This window comes from Carcharodon carcharias, chromosome 16 (assembly GCF_017639515.1).
Source record: "Carcharodon carcharias isolate sCarCar2 chromosome 16, sCarCar2.pri, whole genome shotgun sequence".
NCBI classification, from domain to species: Eukaryota; Metazoa; Chordata; class Chondrichthyes; order Lamniformes; family Lamnidae; genus Carcharodon; species Carcharodon carcharias.
Window position 1 is genome coordinate 99,706,915 of NC_054482.1, and position 17,977 is coordinate 99,724,891.

The 17,977-nt window shown below is 48.3% G+C and overlaps 1 protein-coding gene across 1 annotated transcript in view; it reads right to left on the minus strand.

Moving 5' to 3' along the window:
* abcd3a (ATP-binding cassette, sub-family D (ALD), member 3a) overlaps positions 1-17,977 on the minus strand; it is an 83,638-nt gene that overhangs the window by 49,312 nt on the left and 16,349 nt on the right. Inside the window, exons 2-3 of the mRNA XM_041208507.1 lie at positions 10,027-10,060; positions 9,821-9,919 (exon numbers count right to left, since the gene is read on the minus strand). Coding sequence (XP_041064441.1) covers positions 9,821-9,919; positions 10,027-10,060 — 133 coding nt within the window. The remainder of the gene's footprint in view (positions 1-9,820; positions 9,920-10,026; positions 10,061-17,977) is intronic.

Below are 17,977 nucleotides of genomic sequence, written 5' to 3' on the forward strand. Positions count from 1 at the left end.
GATTTTAAATTGCAACCCTATCCAGATAATTGTCCTGTTTTAAAAGAATCACCCAGACAGGCTGAGCTGCTACAAAACACAATTTCGCATTTCACAAAGTTGGAAAGAAGACAATCAACCACCTGGCGAGTGTGATAGACCCCATCACCTAACTATTCACACCACACTGAGACTTTGCAAATATTTCTGAGATGAAGCATCAAAATTCAATTACCTGTCCTGAAACAATAACTGCAGCAGGCGTGAACTATTCAAGCCTCTCTGGAATCTACAACCAGCAAGGTATTCCCAGGGAACCCCTGTCAAGCAGGAGAGGAAGAAATGAAAAAGACAATGTTGTATTGAAACAGGCTGTTGGAGCCATGTGCCTTCTCTCTCTCTTCCAGTTTGTAAAGTGACCACCCTGGGAAGAACATGACTGTGAACTTTGAACTGTGAACTGAGATCTTTTGAAACATGGAAATCTGCTCTGCACAAATACATCCAGGAGAATAGCTAAGTTAAAATGCAGCAACATTGAATCATTGTATCAAGACCAATCAAGGGACAGCTAACTATATACTCCATTTTTTTCTTTCATGGATTGTAAAACCCTTATAAGCCTATCTTCTTACTCTGCAATCTGTACCTTTGTGCGCGTGGGCCCAGGTAAATGTGTGTGACTGGAAGAATGGTGTCGCATTTTTCTTATCTTTTTCAGTTTGGGAATAGTTTCAATAAATTTACCTTGTTCTTTGTTTAACCTAAGAAAACCTGCCTAAGTAATTCTCTACAACATTGACAGTTAAATATTGGGATACTTACAATATTGGCAAAGCACATCCGCTGTAAATTTGAAAAAAACCTTATTATGGTCAAACGAGGAATGGGAAAATAAGGGAGTCATTTCACCCCTCTGCACCTGGTTGTAACAATATGAGATCTTGTGTGATTCTTTCCAGCGGTTGCTGGGAAGTTATCAATTTCCATGGGGATTGTTACAATCTGATCTACCCATCCACTGTCTTGTGGGCAAATATTTTTCTCTAATCATGCTCAAGACTTTTGAAATTCCCGTGAGGCCTATGCTCCTTTTGCAAGTTGGATAGCTTGTTTACTTCAACCTGTATCAAGTTTCCCAGGAGTGTTTTCATAACTTAGTCAAGAAGGCATAGAATAATCCTGGTTACTCTTTGTTGGACCCTTCTTAATATGGCTTGGTCTTAATTTTCACTTTCTTAGCAAAAATCATCTAATTTTTGTCTCTTTGCCCTAAATAGCCCCAGCTGGCTAAGAACTGGAACTAACATGCGGCAGCGACTTGGTCACTATAGAACTTGCTGGGGATAAGTGGATATGAATCAATAAGATAGGATGTAGGATATATGCATAAAAAGTGCATCACCTCAGATCAACAGTACAGCATACTCTAGCTGCCTTCAAAACTTAATTCTGGACAACACTCACACTCCCTTCTCTTTTGCAGGACAAGATGGCACACAACTGGAAGTAGCAGGAGCTGAGAAGTGTCAGCCAAGGCTCATTTGCTACCACTCTCACCTCAGAAGGTTGAGAGTTCAATTGCTCTCCAAGACTGGAGCACTTAAATCAAGGGTGACACTTCAGTATGATACTGAGGGATGCCACACTGTCGAAGGTGCCATCTTTTGGGTCAGATGTTAAACCGAGGATCTGTCTGCCTTGTCAGATAGACACAAAAGATTTCAAGGCAGTATTTTGAAGAAGAGCAGGAGAGTTACTCCAGGTATCCTGGCCAATATCTATCCCTTAATCAAATCATAAGAATAGACTATAAATTCATTATAATATTGCTGTCGGTGGAGCTTGTTGCATGCACATTACCATGCAGCCTTTCCTCCGTTACAGCAGTGAATACACTTCAAAAGTACTTTATCAGCTGTAAAGTGATTTAGGACACCTCACGATCATGAAAAGCACTATATAAATAAAAGCTTTTTTTCTAACTGGAGGAGACGACGGACACACCTACATGTCCTAATCTCCATGGAAAGAGGCAGTGCTCGCTATTCTTTGGACGCCCATTAGTGAAGTTAGTGCTGGACTGAAATTATGAAAGAGGATGATATCCTTTTATCTCATCTTCTTCTTACATCCACTTCCACTTCATCTCACTCTATTCTGATTTACAAGCTGCGGATGGCCACTGGCATGCACCTCTTGCTTCCACCTGATTGCCCTCCTCCTCCCTCTTTCAGCAGTTTGTCCTGCTCTGTATGAGCTCTATTCATTCTCTAAGTCATGTTGCATTTTGAGGGGAAAATCTACTCATGCACACGTGTCTGGGAGCAACTGCTTTGTGCAAAAATCTTGAAGTCAGCAAAACTCTGTGTACTTGCTGTAGAGTTTTGCAACTTGAAACAACTATAGATAGTACCAAATATTTGTAGAATCGTAGCAGCAGCCAGAAGAAATCAACTAGCAACTAACTTGTAAGTAGTTGATAATCTTAAATAATGCTGGTGAAGCAGGTGATGATTCTTCCTGCTGGTTGACAGGTGTTCAGCTGTGCAGGGTTTAGAGGAGGCAAGAATTTCAACTCCAAAATGGCACCTCTGATCAACCTGATCTGCGTACTTTCGGTGGGCATTCACCATGTACAAACCATGGATGCTATCTTGGAGTTCTATGAGCATGTATAACGGCCAAAAACAGGTGCTGGTGAGCCCAATTTCTTGCCCAATGTATTTTGAATCAACTATAAAAAGTGACTTTAAATATCTCTAAATATATACAAAACTGCTTCCCATGTAAACTGACATGAAAATATGCGAGGTGCTTTTCCAACATCTCTGGTCCTGATGGAGGTGGGAGGCACTGGGAAATTAGGATTATTTTTATTTATAATAAAAAGGATAGTTGCACAGAAGAGCTATGACCAGCTATTGATTGTATTAGTTTCAAGAAACATAAATGTATTTGAGGTTTAAGAAAATGGCATCTTATAGAAGTTTTAGTTGCAAGTGAATAAATTAAAAATGTTGGAAATTTTTAGACAGCTCTAAATCATGGATTAAGTTTATAAACATTCTAGCAAGTGCTCCGATTTTTAAAAACGAAAAAAACTGAATATATCAGGCAAGTTTTTGGATGGTGCAACTGCCACACATGTTATATTGCCGACTGCAAAGAAATAAAAGCATTAATTTTACAGTACTGTCATGTTTTGTAATTTCAGGTTATCCTGCCATGGGAAATCTTGGTATATTATTTGTTAAAATGCACTACTGAGCTAAACTTAGTTCTCAAAGGATTAAATTCACTGCAATGTAGGGCTTCCAGGTATAGATCAAATTTCAGGAGGGGTGTCTGAACCAGCATGCTAGAGACAATGAAAAATAGTATGACATTCCATCAATTGTTCATAATTATTGTTGCTGTGACAACTCTATTCAACAGAACTCAGTAGGGCTTAGTCTCAAGTTAAGCCACTAGAGGGATAGTTAGGTTGACTTAACGCTGACACCGTAATCAACTTTCACAAACAAATAAAGCTTCAAAATCTGCAGTCAGCAAACAGCTGTAAAGTTGTAAATTTACATATATTAACAGCATATTTATAGATATAGCTTGATTGAAGCATACAAGATCCTATGGGTGCTTGACAGGGTGGATGTGGAAAGGATGTTGCCTCTGGAAGAATCTAGAACTAGGGGTCACTGTTTAAAAATAAGGGGTCGCCCATTTGAGACAGAGATGAGGATTTTTTTTCCTCAGAGGGTTGAGACACTGTGGAATTCTCTTCCTCAAAAGGCAGAGTTTTTAAATATCTTTATGGCAAATGTAGATAACATTCTTGATAAGCAAGGGGGGGTGGGTGGGTGAAAGATTAGCCGAGGCAGGCAGGAATCTGGTGTTGAGGTTAAAATTAGATCAGCCTTAATATTATTGAATGGCAAAGCAGGCTTGAGGGGCCAAGTGGCCTACACCTGCTCCTAATTTGTATGTTTGTAGAATTTTATCTTATTAATATTCAATTTCAATTTCAATTTCACAGGGGCTTCTAAACACAAGAACACAAGGAATAGGAGCAGGAGTAGATCATATGGCCCAGCGAGCCTGCTCTGCCATTTAATACGGTCATGGTTGGTCTTGGGCTTCAATTCCATTTTCCATCCAGTTCCCCACATCCCTTAACTCTGAGGCCAAAATTCTATCTATCCCAGCCTTAAATGTATTCAACAATGGGGTGGAGAATTCCAAAGATTCACAACCCTTTAAGTGAAGTAATTTCGCCTTATCTCAGTGTTAAGCAATCGGCCCCTCACCCTGAGATTGTGCCTGCATGTTTTAGACTCTGCAACCAGCAGAAACAATCTCTCAGTATCTATGCTATCAAGCCCCTTCAAAATTTTGTAAGTTTCAATGAGATCGCTTCTCATTCTTCTAAACTCCAGAATATAAGCCCAGTTTACTTAGCTTCTTATATTAGGACAACCCCTTCATCCCAGGGACCAATTTAGTGAACCTTTACTGTACTGCCTCCAATGCAAGTATATCCTTCCTTAGAAACGGAGGCCAAAACTGCACACAGTATTCCAGATGTGGTATCAGCAAAACCTGTACAATTGTATCAAGACATCTTTATTCTTTAACTCCAATCCCTCTGCAATAAAGGCCAACATGCCACCTGCCTTCCTAATTATTTGCTGCATCTGCATGCTAACTTTCTGTGTTCGCTGTGCGAGCACACCCTTGAAAATACAAACATACGAAAGAGAAGCAGAAGTAAGCGACTCAGCCCCTTAGGCCTGCACCGCTATTCGATAAGATCATGGCTGATCTATTTGTGTTTTGAATTCCAAATTCCCATCTACCCCGATAATCTTTGATTCTCTTGCCTAATAGCCTAATATCCAGGCTTGGGCTGATGAGTGGCAAGTAACATTTGTGCCACACAAGTGCTAGGCAATGACTATCTCCAACAAGAGAGAATCCCAACCAGCACCCCTTGACGTTCAATGGCATTACCATCACTGAGCCCCCCACTAGCAACATCCTGGGGTCATTGACCAGAAACTGAACTGGACTAGCCATATAAATACTGTGGTTACAAGAGCAAGTCAAGAGGCTAGGAATCCTGCAATGAGTAACTCAGCTCCTGAGTCCCCAAAGCCTGCCCACCACCTACAAGGCACAAGTCAAGAGTGTGACTTGGAATACTCCCAACTTGCCTGGATGAGTGCAGCTCCCACAACACTCAAGAAGCTTGACACCTTCCAGGACAAAGCAGCCTGTTTGATTGACACATCCACAAACATTCATTCCTTCCACTACCAACACATTATAGCAGCAGTGTGTACCATCTACAAGATGTACTGCAGGAATTCACCAAGGCTCCTTTGACAGTACCTTCCAAACCCACGACCACTACCATCTAGATGAACAAAGGGCAGCAAATAGATGGGAACACCGCCACCTGGAAGTCCCTCTCCAAGTCACTCACCATCCTGGCTTGGAAATATATCACCGTTTCTTCACTGTCATGGGGTCAAAATCCTGGAACTCCCTTTCCAACATCACTCCAGGTGTAACTACACCACATGGACTGTAGTGGTTCAAGGAGGCAGCTCAAGGGCAACTAGGGATGGGCAATAAATGCTGGCCCACCCAGTGAAGCCCACATCCCATAAATGAATGTTAAAAAATTGATTCTCTTGCCTAACAAGAATCTATCTACCTACATATATTCAATGACCCCACTTCCACCACCTTTGGAGCAGAGAGCTCCAAAGTTGCACAACCCTCAGAAAAAAAATTCTCAACTCTGTCCTAAAAGAGCAACCCCTAATTTTAAAACAGTGCCCCTAGTTCTGGAATCACCCACAAGAGGAAACATCCTTTCCATGTCCACCTTGTCAATACCGTTCAGGATCTTATACACTTGAAAATCAAGTCACCCTTCACTCTTCTAAATTCCAGCGGAAACAAGCCCAGTTTGTCTAATCTAAGCTTTTTTAGCTAATATCACCACCGTCAACACCCCTTTGTCCTTTTGTCTATGACATCTTTTGGCAATCTCTTCTTTGCCTCCACCTATCACTGGCCCTCTATCTAGCTCTACCTGTCCCACCACCACCACCAACAGCACCCCCCCACCCCCAAATCAGCTTATATTTCAGCTCTTTTCTATTTTTCCTTAGTTCTGATGAAGAATCATTGGGCCTCGAAACCTTAACTGTATCCCTCTCCACAGATGCTGTCAGACTTGCTGAGTTTTTCCAGGTATTTTTGTTTTTGTTCTAGATTTTCAGCACCTGCAGTATTTTGCTTTTATCCCAGTCTGTCTAACCTTTCCTCATAAGACAACCTGCTCATTCACTGAACAATTGAACATCAACGCTTATTCTGCTTTTCTACTCTTATGACCAAATTCAGTAACTGCACATTTCCCTAAATTATTTTCCATCTGCCATCTTGTTGCCCACTCACATGACCTGTCTATATCTCTTTGCAGCCTTTCTGTGTCCTCCCCATAGCTTTCCTTCCCACCTAGTTTGGCAATCATCAACAAACTTAGATACATTACTCTCTGTCTCTTCACCTAAGACATTAATATAGATTGTAAATAGCTGAGACCACAGCACTGATCCTTACTGCACTCCACTATTCACTGGCTGCCAATATGAAAAAACCCTGTTTATGACCCATAGTTTAAGGAATTAAATACACTTCCAATTTTGATATCATCTCCAAATTTCAACTCAACTCCCATTATAAATCACTCATATGTACAGTGAACAAAAGTGGGCCCAGAACTGTTCCTTGAGGGACATTATTATCCCCTTCCAAACATTCTGAAAAAAACTGCACTATGTCTACTCTGTATTCTCCCTTCTAACATATTTTAATTAGGTTTGCTATCTTCCTCCTAATTCCATACCCATTAATCTTCTAACCTCCCATGTAGTATCTTGTCAAAGGCTTTCCTAAAATCCACGTGCACTACATTTCCCCCATCTACCAAAATGGATAATTATTTTAAATTACAAGCATAAAACAAAAGGTCACAGATTCAAGTTAATAAAAAGACAAATTTAAAATTAATATCAAATTAGTCTTCACATAAAGCATTCAGATAGTCTTCATGGACAGAGTAGTGAAAGCAAGAATGTTGGAATCATTTTAAGAACATACTGGATGCTACAATGACAAGGCTTTAGGGTCATCCTGGGCAGATGACAAAATGACTCAAATTTCTCATCTTCAACAGTATTATCTTGTGGTCTTATAAAAAAGGTTGCCTGCACTGTTGAAACAATAAATTAAGAGCTTTTATGATGCATTGTTCAAAACAAAGCATAGTTTGCAACGATTGGCAGATGTTGGATTTTTTGCCTCTCTGATTACTGTAAACCATAAGTAGTTGCTTGTGCCATGGATGTGTTATGATATTATAAACTTGGTAGTACAGGACTTGAGTATTGCTAAAAAAACATACTGTTGAAGCTTTTAGTCTTGCACTCATCAAGACAGATGCAAGAATGCTAAATTTCAGAGGTAACAACAAGTTTTACTGATTAGTTAGCAAGTCGGCTCTGATTGGTTGAGGCATTGCCATGCAGAGTGCACCAGGGAGCTCTGTCCACCATGCTTCTGTTTATTCAAAAGAGTGCAACATCTGGACATATTCATTTTGCCTGCAGAGCTGCCTGAACATGAATATATGTAGCTTCTAAAAAGCGTTAAATGAGCTGCATTACAAGCTCGATTGATAATCTTAAATTGGTTGCAATTCTTAACACGCACAGGATTGTTCAGTAAATGCTGAATCAAAATCAATCTAACATGAGACATCATGTCTCGAGTTTTGCAAGCACAGGTTGATTGAGCATGGTCAGTGCCTTTTGCGAATAGCTGAAGGGACATGCTGTTTGATACGATCTGCCAATTTCTGGGACATAGTGTCTATGTCCTGGCATCATACCAGCACTGAAATTCATTTAACAATTTACTCATTTGTGTGATTGGTAGAATGTCTTTTTGGCTTGAAGACAGCATTCTGTTAGTGAAAAAAACACCACTCGTGCTGCCACTGCATGGTAGTAATGTAAAACAGCTGGCTTCACCTGTTACTCAAATTTTTGAGATACTTTACGCTTCTGGGGAATTTGAGGTAGACTGGCCACTCTGAAAATTGCAACCTCAGGCCCATTCATGAGTATGCATGATACACAACAAGCAATGATCTGACCAAGGTAGCAATTATCCTGCAGGGTAGCTTTGACGTGCCCCATTTTGGCGTCAAATTTGCACAGGGAGCAAATGGCTCAGGCCCTATTTGCCGATAAGGCCAAACCTGTATCACGTGGAGCTGTAGGAATCCCAATGTATACACTGACCAGTGAAGGTAGGCTTGCAGTAGACAGTAAGAGAGAACCCATTAGCGGATTTCTCAACTAGCAAATCAAGGAAAGGGAGCTTGTGGACTGCTCCCATTCTGGAATTCCCATGTAAGGATTACATGGCAAATGCCCAGGAAGTCCTAACTTCTAATAGCCAATAGCCCTGCACTTGGAACCATCAGATACTCCAACTTAAATTGCAGTCTTCACATGGTTCTGACTATCATACAGGAATAGTTAACCCAGTAAAAGTTAGAAGAATTAAAACCACTTCTAACTCCTGGGTAACTATAGTGCTGACCTCCCCCGTTCCCCCACAGGATTCCCCAACTATGCCCCCCGCCCCCCCCCCATCCTACACCCCCGGACTACCCTCCATCCCCACAACTACCCTCCCGACCCCCCCGGGAACCCCCGACTACCCTCCCTGCCCCCACGGCTTCCCTACCTGAAACCCCAAGAGATCCCCCAACTACCCAATCCCACCCCCACGACTACCATCCCAACCCACATGGGATCCTCCGAATACCTTCCCCACACCCCCCCGACTATCCTTACCCACCACCCCATTGATCACCTCTCCACTGACCACCAAAACCCCCACCAACTGTCCAACCCCTAAACTGACCACCCGAACCCCCCACTGCCTACTCAACCCCACCCATCACTGACCGCCCGACTCCCACACACCCCACCACCTCCCCCACTAACCTAGCCACTTACCTTACATACTTACCTTACATAAAAAAGGTTCCATGTCTGTCTTACCCTCTACTTAAGGCCCCGGGAACCTGCTGCACTGCACTTTTCTCACTCAGACCGAGTCGGAAGGTCAAGTGAGAAAGGGGTGGCTGTATTTCAGGGTAGGAACTAGGTGGGGAGTGGCAATCCGACTCTCGTTGCCACTTATTGGAAGATTCAGGCCAATCTGGTCATCGACCTCATGACCCCTTGCCAGATGAAAGGCATTGGCCTAAAAGGTAACTCTGTTTCTCTCTCTCCACAGATGCTGCCACACCTGCTGTGTATTTCTAGCATATTCTGGTTTTGGTTTCAGATTTCTATTGGGTGCAGTATTCTGCTGTTATATCAGGATGACTGGCTCGAATTTTAATGAGAACTGAGCCATGAGACATAAACCACTAGCCTCTCAAAGAAAAACAATCATGTTGAAATTGTATGAAACTTCTTTTGTCTTTCTTGTCATTTGGTCTCTTTCTCTTCCTTAGCCACTAGCTTGCATCATCTCCTGGTTGACAGAGCAGGTAACCTGCAAAGCTGTTAATGTTCCCTACCAATGTGGAAGGGATACATAAAATCTCCAGGTTTATTGACCTCTGAGTCATTCTGAGGAAGCAGGTTTTTTCACCTTTGCTTGATGTCAAATTCTGATTTATTTTTGTTTAATATGCCCAATTTACAAATCACTAACTATCGTATATACCTGTAACACCTACCTCTTGTGAAAACGTTCCAGGCACCATTATTTTCAAAATGCGCCAGATCCTTGCAAAGAAAACACCATCCACAACCGCTTTTTCTTTTTTAACTTCTTTCTGAAAAATAGCAGGGAGGGGCAAATTTTTTCCAAGCAACCATATTAAGCAAAAATGTTATTTAAATGGATAACTAAAATTGCAATATATTTTCATGATATACTCACCTCATTCTGAAGAGAAACTTTTCCATCAGTCTTACTGTAATTAAAAGATTTAACAATTAAGGTGTTAAACAGAAAAGTTGTTATGAATAAATCATGTAAGTCAAAGGAGGAACTGATTTATCTTCTTCCACTCGTAACATTATTCCCATGTAGAATGGATTCGCACAGCCATTCAGCCCAAAGAGTTGCAATGTGGTGCCTTTATTTCTTTCCTTTTGTTTTAATCCATCCCATTAGAAAACACACTTCCAAAGTAGTGGTTGAATGTAATGCCAAGTGAGAGGTAGCCCAGTCCACTTGCCCAGTCTCTGCACTCCCAACCCTATTTTGCATCTTATCCACTTTTGTTTCTTTCCCCCTTTCCCATCTTGCTCCTATATCACTCTGTATCCTCCCCTTTCCTTCACTCCTATCACTTCCCTTTAACCTCATACCCTTCCTCTTCCTGCCTCTCCTGCTTCTCCCAAACACTTCACTCCAATTACCACCCTTACCCTTTGCCACTACTGCTATTTTGCCTTTATTTTCCTCACTCCTTCTAACCTCCTCTCTCTCCCTTTGTCTCTTCCCTCACATTTGCATTCCCTGCCCATTTTCCACATTAGCCCCTATACGCCCCTCTTCCCCTCACAACTCTATAATTTCACCCTCATTTCCTTCCCAATCCTTCTCCACTCATTTTCCACCATCCTTTTCCTCCAACCTTCATCCACTTTCCTCTCAGCCGCTGTTCTTTAATCTCCTATTGCCTACCCATTCCTTTGTCCATTTCCATTTTCTACTTGATACTCTCTCTCCCCTTACTCTAATTCTCTCTCATTATCATTTCCCACTTCCACCCTCTGCCATTCCGTTCCCTATGATTAACTACAAAGCTGGTTTCCCAGCAATAGCCTGAGCTATAAATACCCTATAGACACATAAGTACCTAAAACACAATTCTGTCTTCCCAAATTAGCAAAATTAGAGGACATGAAGGGAGTGGGCTAAATGCAGAAATGGTGATTGGCAGCCTCTGGACTGGAACCATCACTGTCAGATGGTTAGTCAGAGGAGCATAGGCAATGAGATGGACAAAGATCATTTAAATGGTACAACAGAAATGTTTACTGGTCCAATGACAAAAGCAACCTCCACTCACTTTCCACAAGGATCGGTAGACCTGGGTAGAACAAAGAGTCAGGTCTTTCAATAATCTTAATGTTTAAAAAAAATGCCCAATGAGTTATTAAATAAACATGACCTCAAACAAGTAAATTTAATGGTGGTGCCACTTTAAGAAACCAATAGGGGGCATGGTGCTTGTAAGAGCAGCAGTACCAGCTCGTTTTGGAGAACTGAGGTTAAAGTATCTGAAGTATATGGTACATACCAAATGTGATGTGCAGGTGTGGGGGAAATGTAACTAAATTACAACAGCAAACTGTCAAACAAAAGATGATTGCTGAGTGCAAAATTTTCAATAAATTGCTAGTGGATCTTCGGCAACATTCACAAGTACGGCATATGGGTTCTCTCTACCCACATATCATTTTATGTTAGTTCTCAATCAGCATCTTTTATGCTTCCTTCCCCTGACTTCTGCTTCTTCACCCCTTCTCTACATCTTCAATGGAGGCAGAATGGGGGGAAAGCAGCCTTGTGAGGCAGTGTAGTGAAGGTGCTATTGAGAGATGCAGAAACATCCAAAGCCATTCACTGTTTCTGGGTCATTTCTGGTGTGTTCACTTGCCAATCTTTCATTTTTCTGCTGTTTTGCATTAGATTGCATCCCACAACTCACTGTTCCCTCACCGTTGATACTTGTGCTCCCCAACTATTACATTCCTTTTGTGCCAGTGGTCTTCACAATCATGCTGGTCAATCATTGTTCCTAACACCTTTTGCTCTTATTTGTGACTTAACTGTTGTTTTTGTCTGCAATCTTTTTTACCTTTGCCCCTTATGCCACTTTTGCCTTAAAATTTATATCTGTGACTAATGAATCCCATCTTCCCTCTCAATCCCACCACCTTCATCCACTGCTAGCTGAATGTCCCATCAACTTCTCACGTTCCTCCATCTCACTTCGTTCACCAATTTTCAACCCTCATCCTGCCAGAAGGCTGTAGTTGATGGTTTCAGGTGACACTTATTCAAGACTAGGGCCAATGGATTTTTGAGTATGCCTACACATCTCCCCCAACTGATGTCACCTCTATTGGATTTGTGCCTTCAGATTGGGGAATAGGGGTCATCTTAGTGAAGTTGTAAATGTATTAGGGTGGCTTGTGAGGTTTACAGTGATTCACAATGTTGAAACTTGTTGCATCTTTTAAACCTAGTGATGGCAAGGATTTTCAATGAGTAGTTTTTCTGCAAATTCATAAAAATAGAATTTCTCTCTAGCATTCCTTCATCTGTGTAAGATGACAAATTAATATTTAAAATTCTAAAATATGTATAATTTTAAATTTGAGTAAAGTGGCTAAGAAATGAAAATTTGAAATTTTTATACTGAAAAGCCGCTTACTCTCACCTAAAATACTGTGAACTAAACAGACGTTAACATATTTTGTGTTAAAGATGCAATGTCTTAACCATTAACAAACCAATATCAAAGTTGTGTAAAGGAGCCAAAGAATTCAATGTTTTAATTATCAAATTAAAATATGCATATATTATTTGACGGTATTTTCTGAAGAGGCTGACTTTTTAGCAAGCACATAGATTTAACCGCATTAGTTTGGTACCATTGTGTATAGTTTACTGATTGTGCTCAAAAAATGGAGATAGTTAGTTCTGATTTCCTTTGAAAAACTACACTGTGCAAAAGTTGATTGCAAAATGCAGAAAATGTGCCAAAATATGACAATCTACACACAGCTTACAAAATTATGTAACATTTGGAACACTGTGTCACTGAACTCCAAAATAGCAAGTGTTTCATTAAACTAAACATATAGTCTGAACACACAAAAAATGTTTATCTAAAGATACTTTCATTCCACGAATGGAGATGTCTTAACAAATCACAGGGGACAAAGTTACTGTTGACTTTTCATCTATTATATTTTCTCTCCTAGTTTTTTGGTTTTCCATTGATCCGAAGATCCATAAAGACCATGCCTTTAGCAGTTCATCCAAAAGTACAGCCATAGATAGGAATGCATCATTTGACATAGGCGTATGAACCTTTTCCTGCTCACTCTGACACTATGCGCTAAAGAATGGTATTTTGTTTGATGCCACTTAACATTCTTACACAATCAATTGATGAAAATTACAAGTGAATTTTTCTCCACACCAAAATCTGTTTGCTAATCAATGGAAAAACAGGCTTGAAATATGACTTTTATTTGTTCAACTTGCATTATAAAGATTATCAGTAACAGCATTTCATTGCTCTGGATACTGTTGGCTGCCCTTTCATGAAACCTTGTGGGGATTTTGCAAAGTCATACCAACTGTCACAGGTAGATCATATTCCATCCAGTAGAAGGGTGGAGTTATGATCAATTAAATAAGCACAACTTTTTGGTTTAAAGATTATATCCATAAATGTGCGTAGCATTAAATCTACTATGCAATGTGTTGTGACCTTGGACTACCTTGCCAAGGTCAAAGCTAACCTGTTGTTTCTGCAGGAGTGTGCGATACAGCACCTCAGCTCCTACAGGCAATGGTCACGATGGTGGTCCCATGGGCCATCGATCTGGTCGGGAGGAAACGACTCTCGTTCCTCCGGCCTGGGGATTCTGCTGCGGGGAGGCAGCTTCACCGTCTCCCAGGTTAAGGAGATGGTGGGCGGGCGCCTCCTCGTAGCAGACGTAATGTACAAGAATGCTCCACTCCGGTTAATTAACGTGTACGCCCCGTCACAAGGGGCGGAGCGGCTGGAGGTTTTTCAGCAGCTCCCACTGCTGCTGGCGACCTCCAGGCCGGTCATTCTGGGCGGTGACTTCAACTGCATCATCGATGCGGCTGGATGATCCAGCAGGGCCGAAAGCAGATTGGATGCTACGTCCAGATCCCTGATGGAAAGAGTAAAGGATGCCAAGCTGCACGACGCCTTCAGCAACCCTGCAGATGGTGCGCAGCGTAGGTACACCTGGTCGCGGCCTGACGGGTCCGTCCGTTTCAGGACAGACTTCCTGTTTGTGTCTCGTGCATTCGCAGTCGATGGGGGTCGATATCAAGGAGGAACTCCAAGAGGTGAAGAGCCAGCAAGCCTCACTCTTTGCCTCGGAGGCCTCCAAGATCATCTTCCGTTCCAGAGTCCGCTCCATGGGAGGGGGAGGGGGGGAGGGGGGGGGGGGGGGGGGGGGGGGGGGGGGGGAGGGGGGGGGGGAGGGGGGGGGGGGGGAGGGGCGGGGAGAGGGGGGGAGGGGCGGGGAGAGGGGGGGGAGGGGCGGGGAGAGGGGAGGGGGCGGGGAGAGAGAGGGGAGGGGGCGGAGATGGCAGAGAGAGGGGGAGGGGTGGAGAGAGGGGGTGGGGGCGGAGAAAGGGGGAGGGGGCGGAGAAAGGGGGAGGGGGCGGAGAAAGGGGAGGGGGCGGAGAAAGGGGAGGGGGCGGAGAAAGGGGGAGGGGGCGGAGAAAGGGGGAGGGGGCGGAGAAAGGGGGAGGGGGAGAGCGGGAGAGGGGGAGGGTAGAGAGGGAGAGGGGGGAGGGGGATGGGAAAGGGGGGGGAAGGGGAGAGGGGGGAGGGGGGAGGGGAGGAGTGTTGGGCGGGGAAGAGGGAGGAGGGGGAGGGTCGGGGGAGGGATGGAGGAGGGGGAGGGTCGGAGGAGGGGGATGGGGAGCAGGGGGCAGGGGGAGGAGGGAGGGGAGGGGGGACTGGGTAGAGGGGGAGAGGGAGTGGGGAGAGGGGAGAGGGAGTGGGGAGAGGGGGAGCGGGAGTGGGGAGAGGGGGAGCGGGAGTGGGGAGAGGGGGAGCGGGAGTGGGGAGAGGGGGAGCGGGAGTGGGAGAGGGGGAGTGGGAGGGGATGGGGAGGGGGAGGGGAGGGGATGGGGAGGGGGAGGGGAGGGGATGGGGAGGGGAGGGGATGGGGAGGGGAAGGGGGAGGGGGAGGTGGGAGGGAGAGGGGGAAGGGGGGAGAGGAGGGGGAGGGGGGAAGGGGGGAGAGGAGGGGGAGAGGAGGGGGAGGGGGGAAGGGAGGAGGGGGAGGGGAGGGGGGAGGGGGAGGGAGGGGAGCTATGAGGGGGGGGGGAGCGATGAGGAGGGGGAGGGGAGGGGGAGGGGGGGGAGATGGGGGGGTGGGGGGGAGGGGAGGGGGGGGAAGGGTCGGGGAGAGGGGGGGAAGGGTCGGGGAGAGGGGGGGGAGGGGTGGGGAGGGGGGGGGAGGGGCGGGGAGAGAGGGGAGGGGGCGGGGAGAGAGGGGAGGGGGCGGGGAGAGAGAGGGGAGGGGGCGGGGAGAGAGAGGGGAGGGGGCGGAGATGGCAGAGAGAGGGGGAGGGGTGGAGAGAGGGGGAGGGGGCGGAGAAAGGGGGAGGGGGCGGAGAAAGGGGAGGGGGCGGAGAAAGGGGGAGGGGGCGGAGAAAGGGGGAGGGGGCGGAGAAAGGGGGAGGGGGAGAGCGGGAGAGGGGGAGGGTAGAGAGGGAGAGGGGGGAGGGGGATGGGAAAGGGGGGGGAAGGGGAGAGGGGGGAGGGGGGGGAGGGGAGGAGTGGTGGGCGGGGAAGACGGAGGAGGGGGAGGGTCGGGGGAGGGATGGAGGAGGGGGAGGGTCGGAGGAGGGGGATGGGGAGCAGGGGGGAGGGGGAGGGGGGAGGGGGAGGAGGGAGGGGAGGGGGGACTGGGTAGAGGGGGAGAGGGAGTGGGGAGAGGGGAGGGGGAGTGGGGAGAGGGGGAGCGGGAGTGGGAGAGGGCGAGCGGGAGTGGGAGAGGGGGAGTGGGAGGGGATGGGGGGAGTGGGGGAGAGGATAGGGGGGAGTGGGGGAGAGGATAGGGGGAGTGGGGGAGAGGATAGGGGGAGTGGGGGAGAGGGGAGGGGGGAGAGGGTGGGGAGGGGGAGGGGATGGGGAGGGGAGGGGATGGGGAGGGGAAGGGGGAGGGGGAGGTGGGAGGGGAGGTGGGAGGGGGAGGGGGGAAGGGGGGAGAGGAGGGGGAGGGGGGAAGGGTGGAGAGGAGGGGGAGGGGGAAGGGAGGAGGGGGAAGGGAGGAGGGGGAGGGGAGGGGGGAGGGGGAGGGAGGGAAGCTATGAGGGGGGGGAGCGATGAGGAGGGGAGGGGGGGAGCGATGAGGAGGGGGAGGGGAGGGGGAGGGGGAGGGAGGGAAGCTATGAGGGGGGGGAGCGATGAGGAGGGGAGGGGGGGGAGCGATGAGGAGGGGGGGGGAGATGAGGAGGGGAGGGGGAGGGCGATGAGGAGGGGAGGGGGAGGGCGATGGGGAGGGGGAGGGCGATGAGGAGGGGAGGGCGATGAGGAGGGGAGGGGGAGGGCGATGAGGAGGGGATGGGGAGGGCGATGAGGAGGGGAGGGGGAGGGCGATGAGGAGGGGAGGGGGAGGGCGATGAGGAGGGGAGGGGGAGGGAGATGAGGAGGGGAGGGGGAGGGCGATGAGGAGAGGAGGGGGAGGGCGATGAGGAGGGGAGGGGGAGGGCGATGAGGAGGGGAGGAGGAGGTCGATGAGGAGGGGAGGGGGAGGGCGATGAGGAGGGGAGGGGGAGGGCGATGAGGAGGGCAGTGGGAGGGCGATGAGGAGGGGAGGGGAGGGCGATGAGGAGGGGAGGGGAGGGCGATGAGGAGGGGAGGGGAGGGCGATGAGGAGGGGAGGGGGAGGGCGATGAGGAGGGGAGGGGGAGGGTGATGAGGAGGGGAGGGGGAGGGCGATGAGGAGGGGAGGGGGAGGGCGATGAGGAGGGGGAGGGAGAGGGCGGAGGAGGGGGAGGGCGATGAGGAGGGGAGGGGGAGGGCGATGAGGAGGGGAGGGGGAGGGCGATGAGGAGGGGGAGGGAGAGGGCGATGAGGAGGGGAGGGGGAGGGCGATGAGGAGGGGAGGAGGAGGGCGATGAGGAGGGGAGGGGGAGGGCGATGAGGAGGGGGAGGGAGAGGGCGATGAGGAGGGGGAGGGCGGGGAGGGGGAGGGGGAGAGGAGAGGGGGAGAGGAGAGGGGGAGAGGAGAGGGGGGAGGAGGACAGGGGGAGGAGGAGAGGGGGAGGAGGAGAGGGGGGAGGGGAAGGGGAGGGGAGAAGGGGGAGGGGAAGGGGAGGGGAGAGGGGGGAAGGGGAGAGGTGGGGAGAGGGGGGAGGGGAGAGGTGGGGAGAGGGGGGGAGGGGAGAGGTGGGGAAGGGGAGAGGTGGGAGAGGGGGGAAGGGGAGATGGGGAGGGGGAGGGGGGAAGGGGAGATGGGGAGGGGGAGGGGGAGGGGGGAGGGGAGGGGGGGAGGGGGAGGGGGGAGGGGAGGGGGGGAGGGGGTGGGGGAAGGGGCGGGGGGGGGAGGGGAGGGGAAGGGGCGGGGGCAGGGAGGGGAAGGGGGCAGGGGCAAGGAGGGGAAGGGGGCAGGGGCAGGGAGGGGAAGGGGGCAGGGGTGAGGAGGGGAACGAGGAAGGGGAGGGGATGGGGAGGGGGAGGAGGAAGGGGAGTGGGAGGGGGAGGTGGAAGGGGAGGGGGAGGTGGAAGGGGAGGGGGAGGAGGAAGGGGAGAGGAGGAAGGGGAGGGAGAGGAGAAGGGGAGGAGAAGGGGAGGGGGGGAGGAGAGGGGGGAGGAGGAGAGGTGGAGGGGGAGGGGGAGGAGGAGATGGGGGAGGGGGAGGAGGAGAGGGGGGAGGGGGAGGAGGAGAGGGGGAGGGGGAGGGGGAGGAGGAGGGGAGAGGGGAGGAGAGGCAAAGGGGAGGGGAGAGGTGGGGAGAGGGGGGAAGGGGAGAGGTGGGGAGAGGGGGAAGGGGAGAGGTGGGGAGAGGGGGGAAGGGGAGAGGTGGGGAGAGGGGGGGGAGAGGTGGGGAGAGGGGGGAAGGGAAGAGGTGTAAGAGGGGGG